Raw genomic sequence first — 21,555 nt, 5'->3', positions numbered from 1 at the left:
CGCCACGTCCGGAGCCGGCGCCACAGGATGTGATGTTTCCGGAACCTGATCTACCGAACATACGTCGCATATATATACATCGTCAGATCAAGACACGGCTCCAAGAGAAACAACTGCATGATCTCATAGTCGTAGTTCCACGACTTGATGCTGCAGTTCACGGCGTGCAGACCTTTTTCGTCTTTGATTATATTTTAATACACTTGACTTACGATGAATCTGGAGATATCTGGCTCCACGAGACAGATTTTTAATGGAAGAACGAAGACGAAAAAGGTCTGCACGCCGTGAACTACCTGCGTCGACGTGTAGACGTGCGCGGCATCAACGAGACCTGGCAGGCGGATCTTGTTGATATGACGTCGTACGCTGGACAAAACAAAAGCTACAAGTACATGCTCACAGTCATTGATATTTTTTCAAAGTATGCGTGGGCTATACCGATAAAGAGCAAGTCTGGAGATGAACCCAACGGCGGACTGTGGTGGTCTATTACCCAGACGATGTCTTACGTAACTCGCGTCCATGAGAGCATGTAAATATACAATTTGTAAATTTTCATGATTGTAGGTTTCGTAAATTTTTTTAGAAAGTACATTAAATATGTCTGAAGTAAACATTTTGAAGAGGACTGACTCAGCCAGAAAACCATGCGGAATCGGTTATCGGATGTTCACGCTACGAAACAACTCGACTCGAGAGCCCCGAGGACTGCTCTCGGAGGAAGGCGGTCCTGGAGACATTCGACTGTTAGCCAGGACACGAAGCGCATCAGGCCGAAACCGAAATATTCTCTACAATTTCAAATCTGTCAAAGTTCCTGTTTAAAATAAAATACCTTCTACATGTCTTTTCGTTGTTTCAGATCTCTTTAATGATCAACCAACGACAGACAGTTTAATAGTAGTAGTAGTGTATCATACAGTGATATACGAATAATGTCACAGTAGTGGGATAAACAGGGTTTTTTAAATAAAAAAAAAAAATTTCACAATGGAACGCGTGTCGCTGCATGATGCTTCAACAGTTGACGTAAAAAGTTTGGAAAATTCTGAGTGAAAAAAGTTGAAGTCATTGATTTGAAGGATTTCGGTTGACCATCGTGGTAGAAATTGAACAAAATGTCAGATACTAATTCAAACTGTGCGCATCTAGTCATAGTTTCACGACTTTATGCTGTAGTTCGCAATGTACAGACCTTTTTTGTGTTAGTTATTATTTTAATACATTTAAGTTACGACGAATCAGGGGATATCTCGCTCCACGAAACAGATTCTCAATTTCATTAAATAAATAAATACCAGATCTTATAGTCATTGTTTCACGATCCGTTTTTAAGTCAGAACCTCGATCCTGTTAGTTAAGAGTTTATTTCAGAAACTTCCAGAATTCAACGTCGCATAGAACAGATTCTTGAACGACATCGTATTTTGATTCTCTCTCGTACTCACTACCTTAACTTTTTTCCAATAAAATATTTTTTTATTATCAATACCGACCGTTTTTAATTCCGAATTTCAGAAACTTCCAGAATTCGACGTCGCACCGCAATCCGTTGTCCACAGGCCGCTCGCCGTCAAGTCGAAACTCGACGATTCCAAGTATTATTTTCGTCGACCGCGTACCTCCATCCGTTTTCTGAAGACGTTTGAATTCTTCCGCAAGCGCTTTCAAGAGTCCAATCGTTGTGATGATTCTCGTCTTTTCTCCAATCTTTGAAGCCTTTCGCAAAATTTTGTTGAGAGACCGAATATATATCTATATATTATATTTAATACTTTTTTTATAAAATTAATAAAAACTTGTCAAACGAAATCTCAACTGCGCCTCAACCTTGCATCTCATTCTGGACTAATCTGTACACCAACGTTATCACGTTTGGCATTCCAAGAGCGATAGTAACCCAACTCCGTAGGACCTGCGGCTTTAAGCGTACGCTAACTCAGATGTTGGTCGACCTTGCACTCTGTCCTTAACTGAGTCCGCTGAAATCTCATCGTACTGTTCACGTTACAGTTACGAGGTTCAAAACGTAGCTTAGAAAACCTTCGTCTTTGCTCATCGGTGTTCAAAATAGCACTTTCTCAGATTGTAAAAGTCGATTCGAATTGCTGTTACCAACAATTTGTTGAGTTTAAGGTGGACAGGATGGTTTGACGCTGAGTGATAAATACATATATTTTTTTATTCAATATTGAACGTCATACTATTAAATGGTATAAAATAGAAAGTCCGAATTGCTGTTACCAACAATTTGTTGAGATTAAGGTGGACAGGATGGTTTAGCGCTGAGTGATGAATATATATATTTTTTTATTCAACACAGAACGTCGTACCATTAAATGGTATAAAATGAAATGGTATAGAATAAAAAGCTTTGTCAAAAAATGTATACAATTTTCTTAAAGGTTATGCAACGTAGAATAATTGGAGACGCTGCACACGTTGCCCAGGTACGGTGTACAAATTAAGCGAGAGTCGACGCATCTTTGAATTCAATTTGACAGTACTGACCGTCCAGATACTGCAAGAACAACGATTCCTCCTCCATCGTCTGCACCAATTTCTGATATTGGGTCTCGTCCTCGTTCAGCAGTCGCACAATCCGTGCCGGTAAGAACACGCTGAATTCGGTGTTCAGGTCTGTGACGACACGCTGCCCGAACCTAGTTTGGACTCGTCGAATGTTGGTGATTTCATAGATTTTGAAAGATTTCCAGCTCCCTCAATTTCATCGTCGACAGAAATTCGTTCATGCTTGCAACTTTGTTGAGTTTTGTGAAATCCATTCTTTTTTTTTTTTTAATGTTCAGTAGTTATGTGTTTCTTGATAAATTTAGATTTGCTAACTTTTTTTGTCATTTTGTTGAGTTCTGGCTTCTGGTTAATAACGGTTTTCAAGTCGTGAATATTTTTTAAGAACAGATCGATACGCTGTTTTAGTTCTGCTTTATATCTATGTCGGTGAGAAGCTTGAGCTCGATGTCGGTACACTTTAACATCGCATCAAACGTCAGACTGAAGATGCAAGACTGTCTTTCTGACCTGAAATTCAGACTTTTGTAGCCGTATTCCTCGCACACAGAATCCTCTAGAAACTTCTAGAAGCTACCGAAATGATGTGTCTTCGATTGTGTGGGTAACATTAGATGTGTACGGTTCGGTTTCTTTCTTACTCCTCGTTGATCTGACGACACTCGATCAAATCGGCTTCGCCTTCATCGTCATTCGGTTCAATGTCCGATAATACTGCAATTACTTCGTTTTGCCATTTTTGAAAAGTCAGGATCAACGTTTTGTTCTGAAAATATATCCTGTGTGTAGTCTGTGCGATTGCACACGAGCTCTCCGGACACACTTAACGAGCCACCGAAGATTTTGTAGCGAAAACTCTGACGTCGCGTCGCTAAATCCGATAATTACTTCTTCGTTATTACGTATCATGATGATTTTAAGGTTTTCGTCTCACAAGAATGGCAGTCTGACTGATGTACAAGCTTCACGTGCTAACCTATTTTATACGAACGGTGGACCTGGTCAGATGTTACAGATTTACGTTCGTGTATGCGCGCGCACCTTTTAGCATTCCCAGAGCGATAGTAACCCAACACCGCAAATCCATGGCTCTGAATGTACCGCGGCTATCGGTCGACCTTGCACTCTGGTCTTGACTGAACCCGTTCAAAATTCATCGTTGGGTTCACACGGCAGTTACAAGCCACAAAATGTCACGTGGTTGATATCAAACCGACATCCGAATAAGTGAAAAATAATTCTCGGAACCATTAATTTTGGAATGTCGCGTGGTTGATAACGTGGGAAAGGAATGTGAGGTGGTTGATGTTACACATCAGCGATATCCGAGTGGATAAAAAACAATTCTCGGCACTATTAATTTTGGAATGTCACGTGGTTGATAACGTGGGAAAGGAATGTGGGGGTGGTTGATGTTACACATTAACAGTCCTACCGTGCGAAAGGAATTTGGAGTGGTTAATGCTACACATCAGCAGTCCTGTCGTGGGAAAAGAATGCGGGACGGTAAAAAAGTTCTCGCCCCGCTGCGCCCTCTACCGTTGGCAGGCGAGCACTACAGACTTTGACCTTTGGTCGGTAAGATTGTCGGTAAAACAGCACGATTTTGACTCTCGAACGATAGGAATGGCCGGCAAAGCAGTGCGATTTTTACCGTCGACCGATACAAGTGTCGGTAAGGTTGCATGGTTTTGACCTCAAGTCGGTACGGCAGAGCACGTTTTATCTGACGAGAGTGGGGGTAACCTTCAAGGGTTTGCGTCTAGGGTGCGCGGAGCGGAAAAGTGTTCGAGTCTGGGGAGAATGTCGGTAAGTGTCGGTAACAGAAATCTGCGTGTAGAACTCTCATAGCTATACCACTTATATATTACCTACTCACCAACAGAAGTTTCAGTTTCCATATTTACAGACAGATTGTTCATGAAACGTAGATGTTGCTTTGTTATGACACAATATTCACGGAATAAGATTTTGATGATTGATTTCATCGACTGTTTGTGAATATATGAGTCATGACGCGTCAAAGTGGAGGGCATGAAAAATTTTGTTTTTTGATTTCTTCATTTTTTTGATATTTTTTAATACCCCTAATGAGAGCCTTTCAGGTAAATTTTGAGATTTTTTTGATCTTTTTTTAAAAAATGCCAAATTTTCCAAAAAATCGCCCTTTTTTGGTTTTTCGTTCATAACTTTCTTAATAATGGTCCAAATTAAAGTTACTTTTTTTTTAAAACTTTGTTTTTATATGGCCTTTACAGAAAAAAATACAATGAAAAATATTTAAAGCGTTTGTGATTAACATTCTTGAGTTTGAAATTTTAAATCGTGTTTTTGAAAGTGAGAATCCCTTTCGATTTTTTTGAAAATTCTATATTTGAAACTACCATTCTTGTAACAACTTTTAAGACCGGTCCGGTCGTGGGCCCTCCATACTCACTATTTGTTTTCGATTTTTGAAAATTAAAAAAAAAAAATTTCCGCTATGACTCATCGTACGTATTGATTTTTGCCAATGTATACTTCTTTTTTACATATTTCAAATTAATTGTAATACTTTTTAATTGTTAACAGGTGTTTAAAATCAATAAGTAAATGTTAAGTCTGTTAATAAAAAATTATAACGAACGTTTTCATTTATTTTTTCAACAAGTACACCTTGAACGTCTCCATGGTTTCATTAGGCTTTTGCATTTTACATCGACCAGCGGATCCAAAATAGGGCAAGGAGGACGCCGCAGATTTTGTGTTCGCGATGCTTAGTCTACTAGACGTTGATTGCATTTCCGGAGAGCATGAGATGAGTATCCGGATGTTAGAAATCTCTGACAACTGTGAGGTGGGATTTGTATGATTCAAGCACGTCAATGATTCTGCCGTAATGTCTACAGGCAGTGATGGTTCCGAGTCATCTTCCGTAGGCGATCAATTAGATCGATTCGAAGATGTCAATGTTAACGTGATAGACGAAGAACTACCAGAGTTGCAAGCCGGTTGCTGAAAGTTATCGATGGATCTGTATATAGATATTTAAAAAAATTAGAACCTGACGGTAAATTTCCATATTGAATACATAACATGTGAAAAAAAAACAATACTAGGTACATATTGATCTTATAGTAAAAATTTGTAGTACTTTATAAATAATTTCTAGATAGAAAAACTCACTTTCTCAAGCGCACGTGAGAGCTCAAAAAGCTTATTGCGCTCCAATGTAGCCACTCCGTTTTCATAAAAGCCCCAACTCCACTTCTTGTCACTGCTTCTGGTATCCTCTTCTCTCTCGCACAACGTTCCCTCAGGGTATTCCATCTGAGAATGCATTCGGCTACACTTGCTACAATTCAACAAACAGGAATTGAGCCATAGCTCATTTTCGTGATTTTCCTGATTGCTATATATATGTGTGTAATATAACAAACTCGAGCTCACCGTTCGATTCCCGATTAATACGACCCCTTTTTCTTTATAATATAATTTCGATTGTGTAATAGTAATAGTGTCCGCCATCTTGGTGGCGACTCTTTTTGAATTTCGTGCTCAATTCGCTCGCGCGCCCGAGCGTTCCCAGTTCAATGTATCTGACCTCAACCTCTTAGCGAATTGGATGTACCCTGTAATCTCCCGTACCCGTTGTACGAATTCTTATTGTAGTTTTTAAGTCAAGTATGAAGGTAATCACACCAAGCATGTGATATGGTCTCTTGTTGCGTCTCACTTTGTTTCGCTGTGAATGTATAGTCAGATTTCGTAATCGCCCACTAAGTAGTAGCGTAAGTCAAAGCATAACGAGACTGATGTAGAATACATTTTCGGATGGCCTAGCGACGTACGATTAATTTTTCTTGATTTATACCAAGTCCGTTGTAATCTTTTGCACATTTAATGTTACCTTGTAAGCGTATGTTATAATCGATTTCTTGATTTCTCGGTAATTATTATTTCTCTGTATCGTATTGAGTTCACCGCTTAGTCTTTGTATTATTGTAAGCTTAGCTTGTGATCACGTTATTGATTCTCTCACTGAGGCATCGTTCCCTGTATTGTTCTCAAATTTACATATTAATACTTGCATTTCCGTACGCCGATGTCCTAATCTTTATTCTTTAAACACTGAGGAGATAAAACCACCCTACAAAGTAAGGCATATCGAGGGGCGATTTGGTAATTTTTTTTCAATTAAGAAAATTGCATTTTCCTAACAGTTTTCTGAGCTAAACCAGTGCAACTAGCGCCACTTGATATGATGACTCGTGACTAGGATCGCGTCCGCTGTGTGGCAGTAGAGCAACTACGTCCGGGTTAGGCTACCATGTTTAATATTTTCTCGATTCGAATTTCCCATTACAGGTGTTACAAAAATGATCGTGCCCTGATGTATGCGAAGTTTGTGACACGAGCCGATGCCGAGTGCAGCAATATACTGTGAACCTGAACTATCCCCGTAGGTTAGCAAGCGGTCTGACGGGTAATAATGCATAAAATTATAATTTAGATGACAAATAGATAGCATTGAAAGTTCGGAGTAAAATACACTTATATCGACGGCTAACAAGCAGAACACCAACGTATCTCAGAATTTTGTTCAAAACCATTGTATCTCAGAAATTGATCAAAGACCGTCGCACCTCAGAATTTGGTTCAACATCCTCGTATCTCAAGATAACATATCATCTACAAAATTCTTTGAGGCCGTGCCACCGCTGGGTGCATCAGCTTGATTCTTGAAAAATCAACAAAAGTACTCGTCAACTTTTGTATTACTTTAAATCATAACTCAATTCTTCTAGAATTGATGATCCGGGTAATTCTTTGGATAGTTTAGCTTGAACTCGGTTCGGCTACACCTAAACGAGGTTTTCTGCATGACAGTTCTTTCTCCTTGCATGAATGCGGGTATTTCTATTGAAACTTTACGGGCTGTAGACGCATAATGATGGTCACTAATCCATCCTCTCTCTTGTCACAAGCCTAACGGCTCATAGGGATCATATACTATCTGATATGGAGGGTGTTGATGGTGATTACTATTATTGTGATTATTAATAATAATTCGTCAAAATATGCTACTATACGTTTTGAGTTACACCCTTTTATGAGGGATTCTACGTCAACTCGGCCACTTTTTTTTCGACCATCTCAGATCTGCCCTATAATTGGTTATATCAAAGTACTACTAAAAGGTACTCTATGTGAATTTTTTCAGATTTTTTAATTCATTATTTGAGAAATTGCCGTTTTTTTTTTCAAATGAATATATCTCGGAAACTTGAAGTAACTGAAAAAAAATGACTGCATAAAAGTTTTAGTTTTTTGTTAGCTTTCGAGAGGAGTTTTGAAAAAATTTTTACGTTCCGGTGACGCTGATTTTTTACAAAAAAAGGAAGAAATTATTTTTTTTATTCAAAAAGGACCCTTTTTTTTGCTGAAAAAATTACAGTCTTCCAATATGTGTGACAATGTCGGTAAAAAATCGCCAGAGTGGCACGGATCGAGGTTCTGGGGGAAAAAAAAATGAAGCCGCACAAATTATTTTTTTATACGGGAACCTCGACCGAATCTGTGTGGCTTCATTTTTATTACCCTAGAACCTCGATCCGTGCTACTCTGGCGATTTTTCGGCGATATTGTCACACATATTGGAAGACTCTGTAATTTGATCAGCAAAAAAAAGGGTCCTTCTTGAATAAAAAAAATAATTTCTTCCTTTTTTGGTAAAAAATCAGCGTTACCGGAACGTAAAAATTTTTTCAAAAATTCCTCTCGAAAGTTAACAAAAAACTACAACTTTTATGCACAGTCATTTTTTTGGGTTACTTCAAGTTTCCGAGATATATTCATTCGAAAAAAAAACGGCAATTTCTCAAATAATGAATTAAAAAATCTGAAAAAATTCACATAGAGTACCTTTTAGTAGTACTATGAAATAAGCAATTATGGGGCAGATCTGAGATGGTCGAAAAAAAAGTGGTCGGATTGACGGAGAATCCCTCATATGTCAGCCTAACGTGTGGTCAAAAGCACTTTTTAGGAAGCGTGTGATATCGAGGGCTAAAAACCATAAGGGTGTAAGCTACTATTTTCTAGCTTCCGATGATCTTACTGCCGAGGGGCATATCTTCAATTTTAATATGAAAGTTCCATAAACGGAAAATTAAGCAGCCCGATGAGTGTAAGTCATATACATTTTCGTCGCAATACCGTCAGAAAGGCGCAACCGCCAGAAAATACAAGCGTTACGCCCTTCTGGCATATAGCCGGTCGAATTTTTCCAGATTTTGATCACCTCCTTTCAGCTAGATGGGCGTAACCCTCGTTTTTTAATTTTCGCGAACTGTGGTTTTGCAATGTTATATCTCGGAAGTAATAAATATTTTCGATGAAATTTACAGGATCAAGGGGTAATGCCCACGTGACCTCACTAAATAAATGACCCCGCAGAATCCTTATGGGAATTGACTTTCGGTCGAATAATCTGAAATTTTAGTATGTTGTAGTACATACGCTCCCGATCAAAAGTGCTCTGGATCGATCACAAGTGTCAAAAATCCGTAGTATCCAAGATACAGGCCTCGGAGGTGGGTGTGTGCGAATTTTTTGTTTTCTCCGGATCATGCGATTTTTACGAATTACAAAGCTTCAAGTTGGAATTAAATTTCAATATATCACTCAAAAACAGCACAGCCCATTGATACAGACTCCGCACGCGTGTGAAAAACAGGACAAGTCGATTATTGCAAGAGTCGGAGGGTCTCGTGCTTCACGCGAAATCTAACGTTGCTCCTCCTTCCAGTAAATCAGCGAGTTCACAGATAGAATAAATGCATTGATGGAATTTCTTTCTGCCTATCTTTACGAATCGACCGTGCAATTTTTTGAGTGAGTTGTTTGATTTCAAGTCCCATTAAAGCTCTGTAATTCGTTGAAATCGCGTGATCCAGAGATACCAAAAAGTCTTCTTGACCCTCTTCCGAGGCTTGTATATCGGAAACTAATGATTTTCGACACTTGCTCCCGTGAGAACTCTTGATCCAGAGAGTATAATACATGTACGACAACATACTAAAATTTTAGCCAATTAGACCGCGAACCAGTTCCAAGGATTCTGCCGGGTCCTTTGATTACAATCTATTGCGTGATTCCGAAAATATTACCTGTCAAAATTGATGATAAACACAATTTTTTAAATCTTTTTTTCGGTTTCTTCTATGCTTTCACCGCTCCAGTTTTGCATAGAGTAGCTTGAGGCCTCGATATCTATCGAATGGTTGGCGAGATCGGCTTCAAATTAAAAATATGACTCCAATGCCATTAAAATCTACATTCCCACTGATTTCAAAGTGAACTCGTACTTAGAATTTAGAAGATAACGAAGGTTCGCAGAACAGGTCGACCACTATGGATTTTGAAATGAATCTGAACACGTACTCAGGTGACATTATCCAGGGACTTGAGAAAGATGAAGGGGCGGGGGGCACCTATTAATGCTGTTAAACTCGGGCAGCCATTTTTCTAGAAATGCCCGTGGCAAGATACAAAATGTGCATCAGATGGCTTCGGTAAGATATATGACATACGTACATACATTTGTAATAGACGATTCGAAACTCTTACAACGAGAAGTCGGTACTACAGTGGCGCTCAAAAGTCTTACGACGATATAAAATCCGTTGTTATTTTGATCTATTATTTTCTTTATTTTATCTTTATTTTTTAGAAAACAAGAGTTCGTTTCCTACAGTCATGTAGAACATCTAATTTTTTTCAATCAACAATTACATTATATTTGTATTTTATATTTGTTTGTAACTAACCCAATTACTATCTTTGTCATAATACTTTTGAGCGCTACTTAGGTCTAATTGTGCAGCATATGAGTTTACGGCGATACGGTTGAAAAAATTTGAAAAAAACTTGAGATTACAGTTTAAAGTTTCTACTGTAACATTCAAGTTTCGTCTAGTCGGAAAAATGATATCAGAATTCTTCGATCGTGCTATTTTTGGAGAAAGAAGTAAACGATATGTTGTACGTTACGCCTACTCAAAAATGACTCAATGTGCTGTTCTATGGAGTTAACGTAAGAAATCAAGACAACGCCGCAAATTACGACAAAGCAATTTATTACCATGTAAGTATTACGTTGATTTATATACTCTAAAACATATAACGCTTTCGTCCCACGCATAGATTGCTATAACTTGCTCATTTTCTAATATTTTATTGTAGTCCGAGGCCCATGTACCTATTCGTACGTAATAATGATAATTTTTAATTTACTATGAATTGACTGAGCAACGGACAAATGTAAATAAATAAGGTTCATCGCTTTGTAATACGTAATCAACAGTGAACAATCAAGGGGGTATTTCAGTCTGGAAATTTCGAAACATATATTTATTTTTTTTCGTATATCTTTATATCTTTGAAGTCGAATCCTTCACGCGTATCTTGAGCCAATATGATAGAAAAAAATTCAAGAATAAGACGAAATTACAGTCGTTTATAGGAAACGGTGCTCGTCGTGACTTTTCGGAGATCCGGGGAATCGGCGTGACGGTCAGTCGGGACACTTTCTAACAAAGAAAAAGCCAAGATGTTTTTGTGTCGATCACAAAGGTTCGAAAATAAGTCCCGGTAGACTGTGCAAATCTAGAAAAAAGTAGCTACCGGTAAATACAGTAATATGAAGCGATGGAAACAGCGAGCACGAGCACATCGACTGAAAAACTGAAAAATATATCGAGGAACAGAAATCAATGCCAAATTCGGATAAAGAATTTTACATTTTGTTGCTGTATTTTCGGCTATCAGTGATTAAGTAAAGAGCAAAGTTTGTGATGGCAACGTAGAGTTTTTTGCATTGAGTATTCGTGGGATGCGTTTTAAAATTCTTGTAAACTGTGAATCCTGCGACACAAGAGATCCTTTGAGTCCGCCTATCGGAGGTCACGCTTATGATATAAACGGTCGTATTGATTTCATCCTGAAATTGTTAGGACATGGCTTAGCTGGTATTCAAAAGTTTTGTGGTATCAGATTCATTTAAACTAATTACTAAGACCGCATATTCAAGTACAAATAAAAATATCTGGTGTGCGGCGAAGATTCTGTGTCATGAAAAAGTCAACAGCAGCAGCTCAGAAGTGTGCAGAACCGATTGGTCATATTGTTTTCAGCGACGAAACATGGAAAAAGAGAGGCTTCCCAACTCTGTGCGGTGTGACAAGTGTTATTTGTTATTATTCTAAGAAAGTGCTTATTATTGTTATCATACCTTTTTACTGCAAGGCTTGCACTAGCAGGAAAAACAAAGCTGACCGCAAATACAAGCCGGCGGCTAGTTGATTCATAAAAAGAATCATGATTCTGACCCTTAAAGCGTGCTTCCAGACTGGGATATCCCCATTCATGATAAATACTTTCGATCATACAAGCCTTTGATCATTTTCTAAAAACTGCACTAGACAACAAATCGACACTTCCTTATTATTATTAGCGTCCCTTGTCACAGATACGCAGTTTCCACAGATCAACACGATAGAATTTATCTGTGCCGATAAAACAACACAATGTCGACTTGAATTCACTGATCTCTTGGTATTGCTAAGTAACTGTAACTCGTAGTCGGCATTTGGAAACGGTACTTGTCTCGCTCTGTGAGTACAAGTATCTCGATTTATGTCGCAAACCCTTAACTATACGAATTCTCAAATATGTGCAGTAAAGCACACAATCGAACAATACATCAGACAATTGCCACATTCCCAAAACCTTCAGTGCAACATCAACGACCATGCTTCACAATTCATAGCATAATCAATCCACATGTACCTGTGATCTTTTTAATTACTGTATTCAAGTAATTGTACAATCACCGACGTTTTTGGTTTATATAGGCATAAATTGTAACCACAATACATTTTCTACACTGCGAGAATAACTGATTTATAACATTAACAGCATTGATCATACATTCTTCTGTCGTTAGAAATTTTCTGTAATATGGTTATGTAAAAATCTTGACACATGGTATATTATAAAGAACTATCGTGTCCTAAAGGCATTTTTCGATTATAGTTTTACAGGTATATTCAATTTTCATTTTCTATAGTAATATATGATACTCCTGTTTATTTTCTGTTTAAATTTCCTTTGTTGAAAACAATTGTAAAGTAGATAACTTCAAACTGAACTAGCATATAATTAGATTCCTTGGAATTGTCTATACTCTGACTACTAAGAATAACAGGCAGCAGCAGGAAAGGTGATCGTCCATCGAAAGAATATGCAACTACCGAGGTGAAAGACGATGATTAAAAAAATCCTAAAGGCACGTCAGTTCGTTTTAAATATTCTTTTCCAATGTGTATTGTTATGTTTAAAGTAGAGTAATGGAGCCAGTAAGCAACCGGTTAAAGTAGACAAAAACAACATTTAATTACCGTGTAGGTAGGTACTACAATGAGTGTATTGAAATTGCTATTCACTATGACATCTACCATATCTAGTCATGATGAGAACGATTTGAAAAATCGTGAACAAGGTGGTAGAAAAAAAGGTATTACAACCTGGCTAGATACTGTTTTGTACTTATAAATATTACTTTGAAACGTGCTTGGAAAGTTCAATTTTCGAAATCTAAGGAGCGTGCGTAAAGTGCCCCATTCTCAAACAATTCGGAAAAACAGCTTTGGAGCGCGCGCAGAGCTGAAATGTTCTATTGTCCACACTAGACTAGTTTTTGCGCATGCGTAATTGCAGTAACTGAATTTTCCACACTGTATCTTGAGCATAAGTTAATTAGCCTCAATTTGACGCGCTGTGAGTTGCGCCTTCAGTGCTTCTCAAAAGAAACTTTCCTTCACGGAAATTATATATATACAATAAATAGCGTGTGTCACGAGTACGGGTAGACGATATCTGATTCGTGTGATTACTGGCAGCGCACACCTAGGCTCATGCTGCGTTCATACAATACTCGTGCGATAGCAGCACGCCTTCAGCCCACGCTGCAGACCTCAAATTCAACGAAAATAGCCCACTTTCCGCATTTGTAGCACTGTATACTATTCCTCGACCTATTAACAAAAAATTGATGGTACCACGTCTCCACATACCGAAATAGGAACAATGGTATCAACAATTAATGTTGGCATAAATTTTCCTCTACACGCTTCGGCAATCTTTTGGCAAACGAATGGTGTAACAAGATTGCAGAACTCATGGGTTGAACTCTACAGGAACGAGAAGAGTGAACTTGGGTTGGTCGATCGAGGACTCCTCAGAAACGCAAGCGCTGATACTGTCCAAGAGATTCTGGACGGCATTCCGAGTTCCAGGATGTTTCCTCTTGATGTGCTCCCTGCGATGCTTTGCCTGCTTGAAGGTGCTCCCGCATATCTCGCAGGCGTACGGTCGTGCGGCTTCGTGTGACCGCCTGTGACCCTCGAAGTGGCTCTTACGGACAAACCTTTTGCCGCATTGATCGCAATCGAATTGGAACCTGCCCTCGTGGGCAGCGACATGCGAGTTCAACGTCCATTTTGACTTGAACGTCTTCCAGCAATAGTCGCAACGGATTTTGTCAGGTGCGTTGTTGTTCGCGTTTTTGTCAACGTCCGCGATCGCGGGCTGCTCCGAAGCCGCGAACGTCTTCCCTTGAACCTTGTCAAGGTGTTCCTCATTTGTGAAAAACTCCTCCTCCGTATTATCGATCTGAGGTAGTGACCTGATGCTTCCCAAAGACGTCTGTGCTCCAAGGAGGCCGCAGCTTGTGTGCTCCTTCATGTGCGTCTGCAATTGACCGTCGTCTTCAAACCTCAGACCGCATAGAGCGCACATCGTGGAAATTGATTTCTAGAATAAAAGTATGATCATTTCTCACTTATTAGATACCCACCATAATCATGTTCTCGTGGTTTAAATCACAAACTATTAATTACTTTCTTTGTAAGTTCTTCGTCGAGATTAAAAGTTTGAATTCAACCTAAAGAGTATTTGACAATATGTATCATATTCTTATAGAAACAAGTGGATCAGTGGTTTGAAACATTGCGGGGTGAAAATCACTATTCTGTAGGTTCATCATTATGAATAAATCATTGATTTTGAAATAGTCAAGTTTTTAAAATATGAATCTGTTTCGCGTTATTATAATTTAATGCATTTCATATAATTCTGTAATTGCGAAATAAAGATTGTTCTGAAACGTGAATCAGGACCAATTTTTTTTTCCAGTCAAATAAATCCCTTGTACATCCATCAAATCTATTTTTGTGTGTCATCACCCCATCTGGATGTATGAAGCTTCGATATTAAAAGCAGATCGTACATAAACTTCACGATATTTATAAAGCCCCCAAGTCACGTTTAAAATCTTTGCATCAATATACAAGTTTCAAAGTACACATCCAATCGGCATCAGTTGAAAGTGTTAATCGTATCAGGCGACTCGTGGATGAAATGGTAATACAATTTGAATTGTAATCACTTTATGGAAATTATTGAACCTAAATTTCTCGTTAATATCGACAATATATGTACAGATATTAAATCGTCCGTCAATCATCTTCCTGTGAGCTTGTGTGTTTAAGTCCGACAGATTCAACGTAATTTTCATTTCAATTTCTTGCGACATTCTGTATTCAGTGTAAAATACAGAAGTCGGCCATCCGGGGGAAGAATTTTTTAGCCACTAATATAAGTGCTTCAAATTTTAATTTTAAAGACGAATGTTTTCAATTACTTGCAATAGGTTTTGGTAAGTCGCGATGAAAAAATGTATAATCCGCAAATCAAGACCACGCTAATGTTACTAGAGATTATTTTCAATCATGACATCATGCAGACACGAAGCATTTGGATTATTTTAAAATTCCATAACCGATGCCGACAGTTCAACGACACATAAAGAACGTTTCTTAAAATTTAATCAAGCCCAATTGCAAAATACATATCCTGCCTGCTTTCGTTTCTAATGAAAAGACTCAGTTGAGCCTCATGCCAAGTATATTAAAAGAAAAAACATATTTTTAATCCAGAATCTACACTTAATTGCAATACCTTATCATGCGTTGCCAGATGAACCTTGAGTTTCTTTTCGTGGCCATATCTCTTCTTGCAAATATGACAAAGAAAATTCTGCGATTCCTCCTCGCGTTGAATCGTCCTGTCGTGGATCTGTGAGTGTTTCTGCAGTACAGCGTCGCTGAGAAAATGTTCACCGCAGGTCGAACAGCGATGAACGCGGACGTTGACGGTGTCCGAAAGCCTCTCTTTCTTCGCCTCATGCCGAGCTATGTGTCGCTTGAGGTCGTGCGCCCTGGAGAAGGCCCTGCCGTAGCGACTGCAGGTGGGAAAAGGGCATCCCTTCGAGTTGTCGGCTGGTCGGGATCGTCCTGGGGCAGTAGCAGTGGCCGGATAATCCTTGCCACAATCGTTGCAGGCACTGGAACGCGCCTCCTCCGTTGTCACTTGGCTGGCCAACGTCGAGACCTGAGCCGACAGCGGAATCACGATCGAGATCGTCTCGTTGGATCCACTCGTCACGATCGGACCGACGTGGATGGCGGAAGAGCCGCCGAGTTTTATCTTCTCCGAATCCGTCGCGCTCATCGTCATCTTCTTCTTCTCGACTGTAAAATAAATGGTGCAGATAAATTGAAGGGTGGCCACAATTTTTCCTGACTCAATTAACCCACTCAATTTTTTGCAATAAGAGAAAAAACAACGGGAAAACTCAAGTAAAATATAAGGATACTGTAGAAATATCCGTATCGATTTTTACTCACTACATTTTCATTATCGACATGTAATACGAAAACCCGTATTAATGAGTACCATTTCATCCTCGTAGCATAAAAGGAATTGAAACAATTGATACAGGTATGTGCTATATAAAATAGCCAATTTTGGTCTATTTCTATTCGATATTCAGCAAAACATACCTTAAAGAGGTATAGAGTACCAGAATCAGTTTATTGATGAAAATCATTGATAATTGTGTCGTACATTCGGAATCCCGGAGAGAACCAAAAAACTCCCTCAAACAACAACATGGGTTATTGGGTTTTATACCATCCTAACTGAATTAGGTTTTCATAATTCCTCGACTTTTCCCTGTTTCTCTGGCCAAAATGAAGCTAAAATTCAAATACATTTTTTTGACTTTCCCATCGCAAACGTTTTCTTGACATTACCCGGTTTTCCAATTTTTCTAGACGAGTGGCCGTCCTGTTCCAGTAATATTTGAACTGCGAATGGTGTCCATATTGTCCTAAATCGAGATTCTTAAGGTTCGTGTTAACCGATCGGCAAAAAACGCTTACCAACAGCTTGTGGAATTAGATTCGTTGGAAAGCAACTCATGTCTACACCTTTCGAAAGCGCGTGTGGTTACCTATTGCAATTTGTTGATAAAAACGAAAGTAGGCGGCGAAGATATATAAAATAAACTTTATGACCAGGGAGTACATGTGAGAAGAAAATCTTTACGCATTTTCTTCTTCTATTCTGTAACTCAATTCCCAATCCTCACTTTCCATCGGCGCGACGCGACGCCCCCAATGACTTTTAATTTTTAAATCTGATTTTTAGTTGTACATGAATTATCCATGAGGAAATTTGTTTCTGCGCAGGTAAGAAACATACAGGTGGCATTTTCACATATTTTATGGGCATGGATCACAACTCTCACCTACATGAAGTGGATGCCATAGTTAGTCTTTACTGACCGAGTAAAATTTCACTAATTTTGACGATATTATTCACGCTTACGCATCACTGAAGCGGAAAAGCTGTAAGTAGGGCCGTTGTACATGAAATGACGTTTACAATAAAGCCAAGAAATGTATTTTTGTAATTGAATAACACTTATCACTGGAATGAATTTTCTGCCATTATTCTTGAGTAAAACATAAAGTTTTTGGATATTTTTATTTGACATTGCATGTAGAATGGCGCTACGTACAGCTCTTTGCTTCCGTGATGCTTAAGCGTGTATGAGTCTAAATACGTGTAATTTTCCTTGGTTGCTAAGAACTGGTATGTTATACGGGATGACAAATAGTGACCATTGAATCAGCTGATGAACTACATCATTTAAAAGTTAATTAAAAATTATCAGGAATAATAGTTCGAATAACATAACTAACAGTTTTATGTAGTGGATTCCAATTTCATTAAAAAAATTACTGTCTTTTTTCCGCGACTACTCGTAAATAATACTAAAATACATGTGAAGTCCAATATGAACTATCGTCGCTTGAACAGATGTCAAACAATTAGAAGTTAAATCACTCTAAAGATAATTCAATACTTATTTGCTTGACGGATGTTGAATGGTGTGAATATTTTTAAAACATACGATTCATCGACAGAATATAATTTTCATACAGCATCGATATGATGGCGATGAGTCGTTCTTGCTAGCATACAGATATTCATACACGTGGCGAGATGAATGTCAAATTTATTTTGAAAAGCTACGTAACGCCACCTGTATACAAATACAGATGGTCGCAAGATCCTGCTTACGTGATACAAAAAGACTATTGACATTATAATTATTAAAAAGCGTTACAAAGAAACTTATATCCAAGATTATGTTGAAAATAGAAAATATTTGAAAAAGATTTGCGAACGATGAAATGTACCTCTTCATGTATTAAATGTGACTGTCAATCTCGCAGGTTGTTATCACAGAACATGGATGATCAAACTCATAACAATATTACTTTAGTGCTGTATAGATAACATTAGGATTCTACAAATACTGAAGTTATGATATAAATCCTGTCAAGTATGTGCTGTTGTGTTTCAATTTCAAATGGAAGATGACGCAACTAAGTGTTTATGTAGTGGCACAAGACTTCAATGATGAGTTGTATTTCACGCGAAAGAAAGGATTATCGATTAAAATCTAAACATACCGTCTGATGATGAATTGCTACGAGTTTCTGTGGAATATCGATAGAATTCTAGCGGCACCGGATTATGCTGTGTAAAATCGGTGACAGAATTGCAGTGAAAATATAGTATCATAAGTAGAATATCCGCACTAAAGTTTAGTCAATATCGCACTCGATGACGGATTTCAATAGGCAGGGAAGCGGATGATCAGTTGTTCTAAATACGTACAACTGCCTCCGTAACGGTGAAATAGTGCTTGGCGCCATTGGATAAAGCAAACAGTCTATGCTCAGCGAAAATAGCTATAAAGACCACGTCTCCGTCTGAACTTACGAAAATGATAACCAATCGCAACTGTCTTACCCAAGATCGCAAACCAACACAAAAGTCGCTTCGGGAGTCTGAATATTAGATTTAAGGCGCGACGAAGACGTAGTCGACATAAAATGGAAGAGCAAGGTTTGAAAGCAGGGCGCTCCAAATGAAATAAAGTCCCATGTACACCATGTTCTGGTCACACGTGCATCACGGTGGCAAATCAGCGATCGTTGTCAGTATCAGCGAATCATCGAAAAGGATGAGGTGTCTCAGGAGGCCTTGAAATGTTTAATACGTATGTATGTATGTACATGGAGAAGCCCGCGTACGCACGCAACACTCGGACGACCCTGAGTGTAGGAGAAGTTGAATATCGGTGGTACGGTAGGCAGCGAGAAGTAGGAGAAATCCACAGCCTCACTACATAAGCCGCAAGAGCCGTGGTCAACGGTCTAACGCATCCTCCAGACGCGCGCCTATATGTATAGTCTACGTGACTCACCGTTATTCTCTGGCCGCTCCCGCTGCCAGCTGCGATGGTTTCGGTCTGATCGAGGGGAGCAGGCCAGCCGGGCCAGCCCCAGGTGCAAACGAGGAGTAAACGAGCTTTGCGACAGGACGGTTCCGGGGATTGTTAAACGACCACGGGTGAATACCACGGGAGACCTCGGGATGCAGCGGTGAGGGAGAGAGTCTACCGTTTGCCCACGACCACCCGTCACTCACTTTCTGCCGCCCGAAGAAAGTGTGCTACTGCGCTGTGCGCTGCGCCGTGCCGCTAGGTATCCAACACACAAGTCAACTCGAACGGCGGCGATCGTCCGAACCGAAACGTTACCCAGGGCCGTGAGCACTCGGCACCGAACCCCGACCAACTCTCGAAATCCCCCCACGTTGACTTTTATGGAAAAAAAAACCGGCAGAAGTGATTGGAAAATCCGGGGTCTCACAATCACCTCACATTCACCGCAGGCTTAAGGAATTTGAATCCATTCTTTGTCTCCAATACTTTATAATAATAATTGGACGAGAATCGTTAAGTGTAGACAAAGGAGATGTTTCTAGAAGTATAAGATTTTTATTTTAACATTCATATAACGTCATTTCTTCACCACGTTATGTGACAGTTTTCAGTAGTCTTAAGTCTGCGCTATGTGTACGGCAATAACTTATAGATGGGTGAGTCATTAGCACCAGTTTTGCTCTGACCATTGAGTAATCTATCTACTGGTTGTATAAATTCCAACTAATAAAAGGGATGTATCAAAGAGAGAAAAAACTTTGACAACTATCATTGTTACTAGGATGCAGCATATCGTTTGCTGACATTAGTCGGAATTGAGGATAACATCCAGCTCCTGTCTCGTTTTTGGAAGCCATGTTCCTTGATATTACCACAGCATGCGCGTATATACGACCTCATTTTTATTTAGATATCAGCGTCCTGAAGTTGTTTTGAACTAGATCGGCGCATAAGACATCTTCAAGACGTATTGAAGATGTCCGAGAATGACTAAATTTTTCTTGATTATCTGGGCTTATGTATTCCGGTTTTGGACAGAATTCCAATTCTCACTTCTATTTATACTGCGGAAACTGGATGAATAATAATCTGGATGAATTTGAAAAAGGCTATTTGTTTCTCTAACCCGATAGCTCATCATCAATTAACGGTGATCAGTTGAAAGCTTGTAGATTGAAATCGAGATTGAAAACTGTGAAATTTCTACACCATGAACTCGTACAGTGTTACAAAATCGATACGATGACCGTTGACATACGCTTAATATCATGTTTCTGCTTTCCAATGGCTTCATAGCTCTTATCCCTTATTGAGCGGTATTCCACGTTTACCAAAACTAGACGAGTTACAATTTCATGTTCGACAAGAGCCTGATCACTGAAAATTTCGAGACGAAAACATATCGTCAGTAAAGGATGTCTCCTATGGCCTTTGTCAGTACAGAATGCAGAATGAAATTGTTGCTTGAGCAATATGTCGAAACAAATATTGTTTGAGTTTGAACAATTATCAACTGAAGGTAATGAATGGTAAGGATACTTTTAAACACTGGCGACGCTTTGATCTTCTTTCGAAGATATTTCGATCTGTGACATCGCAATGACTGGAACACCAAATTTTTTCGACCACGGAGTGCGGATTATCTGCAATAAATTCGGACGTCGCTTTTAAACGTTCAAACAAATAAAATTGATGTGATTTTACGCAGCTTTAGCATATTCTATAACTTACAATTAATTGAAACTGAAGCTCCCAGGTGCTAAGAACCAAATAGTTGTACGCCCTTTCGAGTTCAATGCGCAAGTCTAGCGGCACTAGGGCGCCCTAAAAAGCGATGGCCAAATGGCGAACAACTCTACGTCGGGAGGCGTGCACATGCGTGATTCGTTTGGACCTACCTATAATGCGTGTTAATTAAATGAGTACGGATAATAGATACGCTGGAAGGGTGAAACACCCGTACGACACGTATATTATTGCCGCACACTGCTACTAACAATAAAACTTACAAATTTTCTACTGTTGTACTCACGTAATTGATACGATGCGCAAAGAGCAAGATTTTTATGAAATTATAATACGAATATGCAAATGTTTTCGTTTCTGTACCTGGCAGGTGTCGTTGATTAATTGTGCCAGTTACTTCACGTACAACATGTTGCGGTATGCACACTCCTTATCATATTTTCATTTCTATTCCATGACATATATTTGGTTATTATCTTTTTTTCCAACCAAAATATCTGCCGAGAATTAAGAGACCACTGTTC

The 21,555-nt window shown here is 39.0% G+C and overlaps 1 protein-coding gene and 1 long non-coding RNA gene across 3 annotated transcripts; both read right to left on the bottom strand.

Annotated features, from left to right (window-relative positions):
• Positions 1-10,950: 10,950 nt before the first annotated feature.
• Positions 10,951-19,580, bottom strand: LOC124175230 (zinc finger protein 510-like). 2 transcript variants are annotated; one of them, XM_046555252.1, is made up of 3 exons: positions 19,265-19,580; positions 15,598-16,169; positions 10,951-14,391 (listed from the first exon to the last, which is right to left on the bottom strand). In XM_046555252.1, exons 2-3 carry the CDS (start codon positions 16,153-16,155, stop codon positions 13,756-13,758), a joined length of 1,194 nt encoding a protein of 397 aa, XP_046411208.1. In that variant the 5' UTR covers positions 16,156-16,169; positions 19,265-19,580; the 3' UTR covers positions 10,951-13,755. The 2 variants fall into 2 exon arrangements, with proteins under 2 accessions (XP_046411208.1, XP_046411209.1); XM_046555253.1 differs by lacking the exon at positions 19,265-19,580 and adding an exon at positions 16,734-17,168.
• A 324-nt stretch (positions 19,581-19,904) lies between these two features.
• Positions 19,905-21,086, bottom strand: LOC124175231. Its single transcript, XR_006869125.1, has 2 exons — positions 21,017-21,086; positions 19,905-20,928 (listed from the first exon to the last, which is right to left on the bottom strand). It is a non-coding gene; the product is annotated as an uncharacterized LOC124175231 (long non-coding RNA).
• Positions 21,087-21,555: the final 469 nt, after the last annotated feature.

This window comes from Neodiprion fabricii, chromosome 2 (genome assembly GCF_021155785.1).
Source record: "Neodiprion fabricii isolate iyNeoFabr1 chromosome 2, iyNeoFabr1.1, whole genome shotgun sequence".
NCBI lineage: Eukaryota > Metazoa > Arthropoda > Insecta > Hymenoptera > Diprionidae > Neodiprion > Neodiprion fabricii.
Note: the sequence above shows the minus strand (reverse complement) of the source record. Positions and strands in the feature narration are given on the sequence as shown.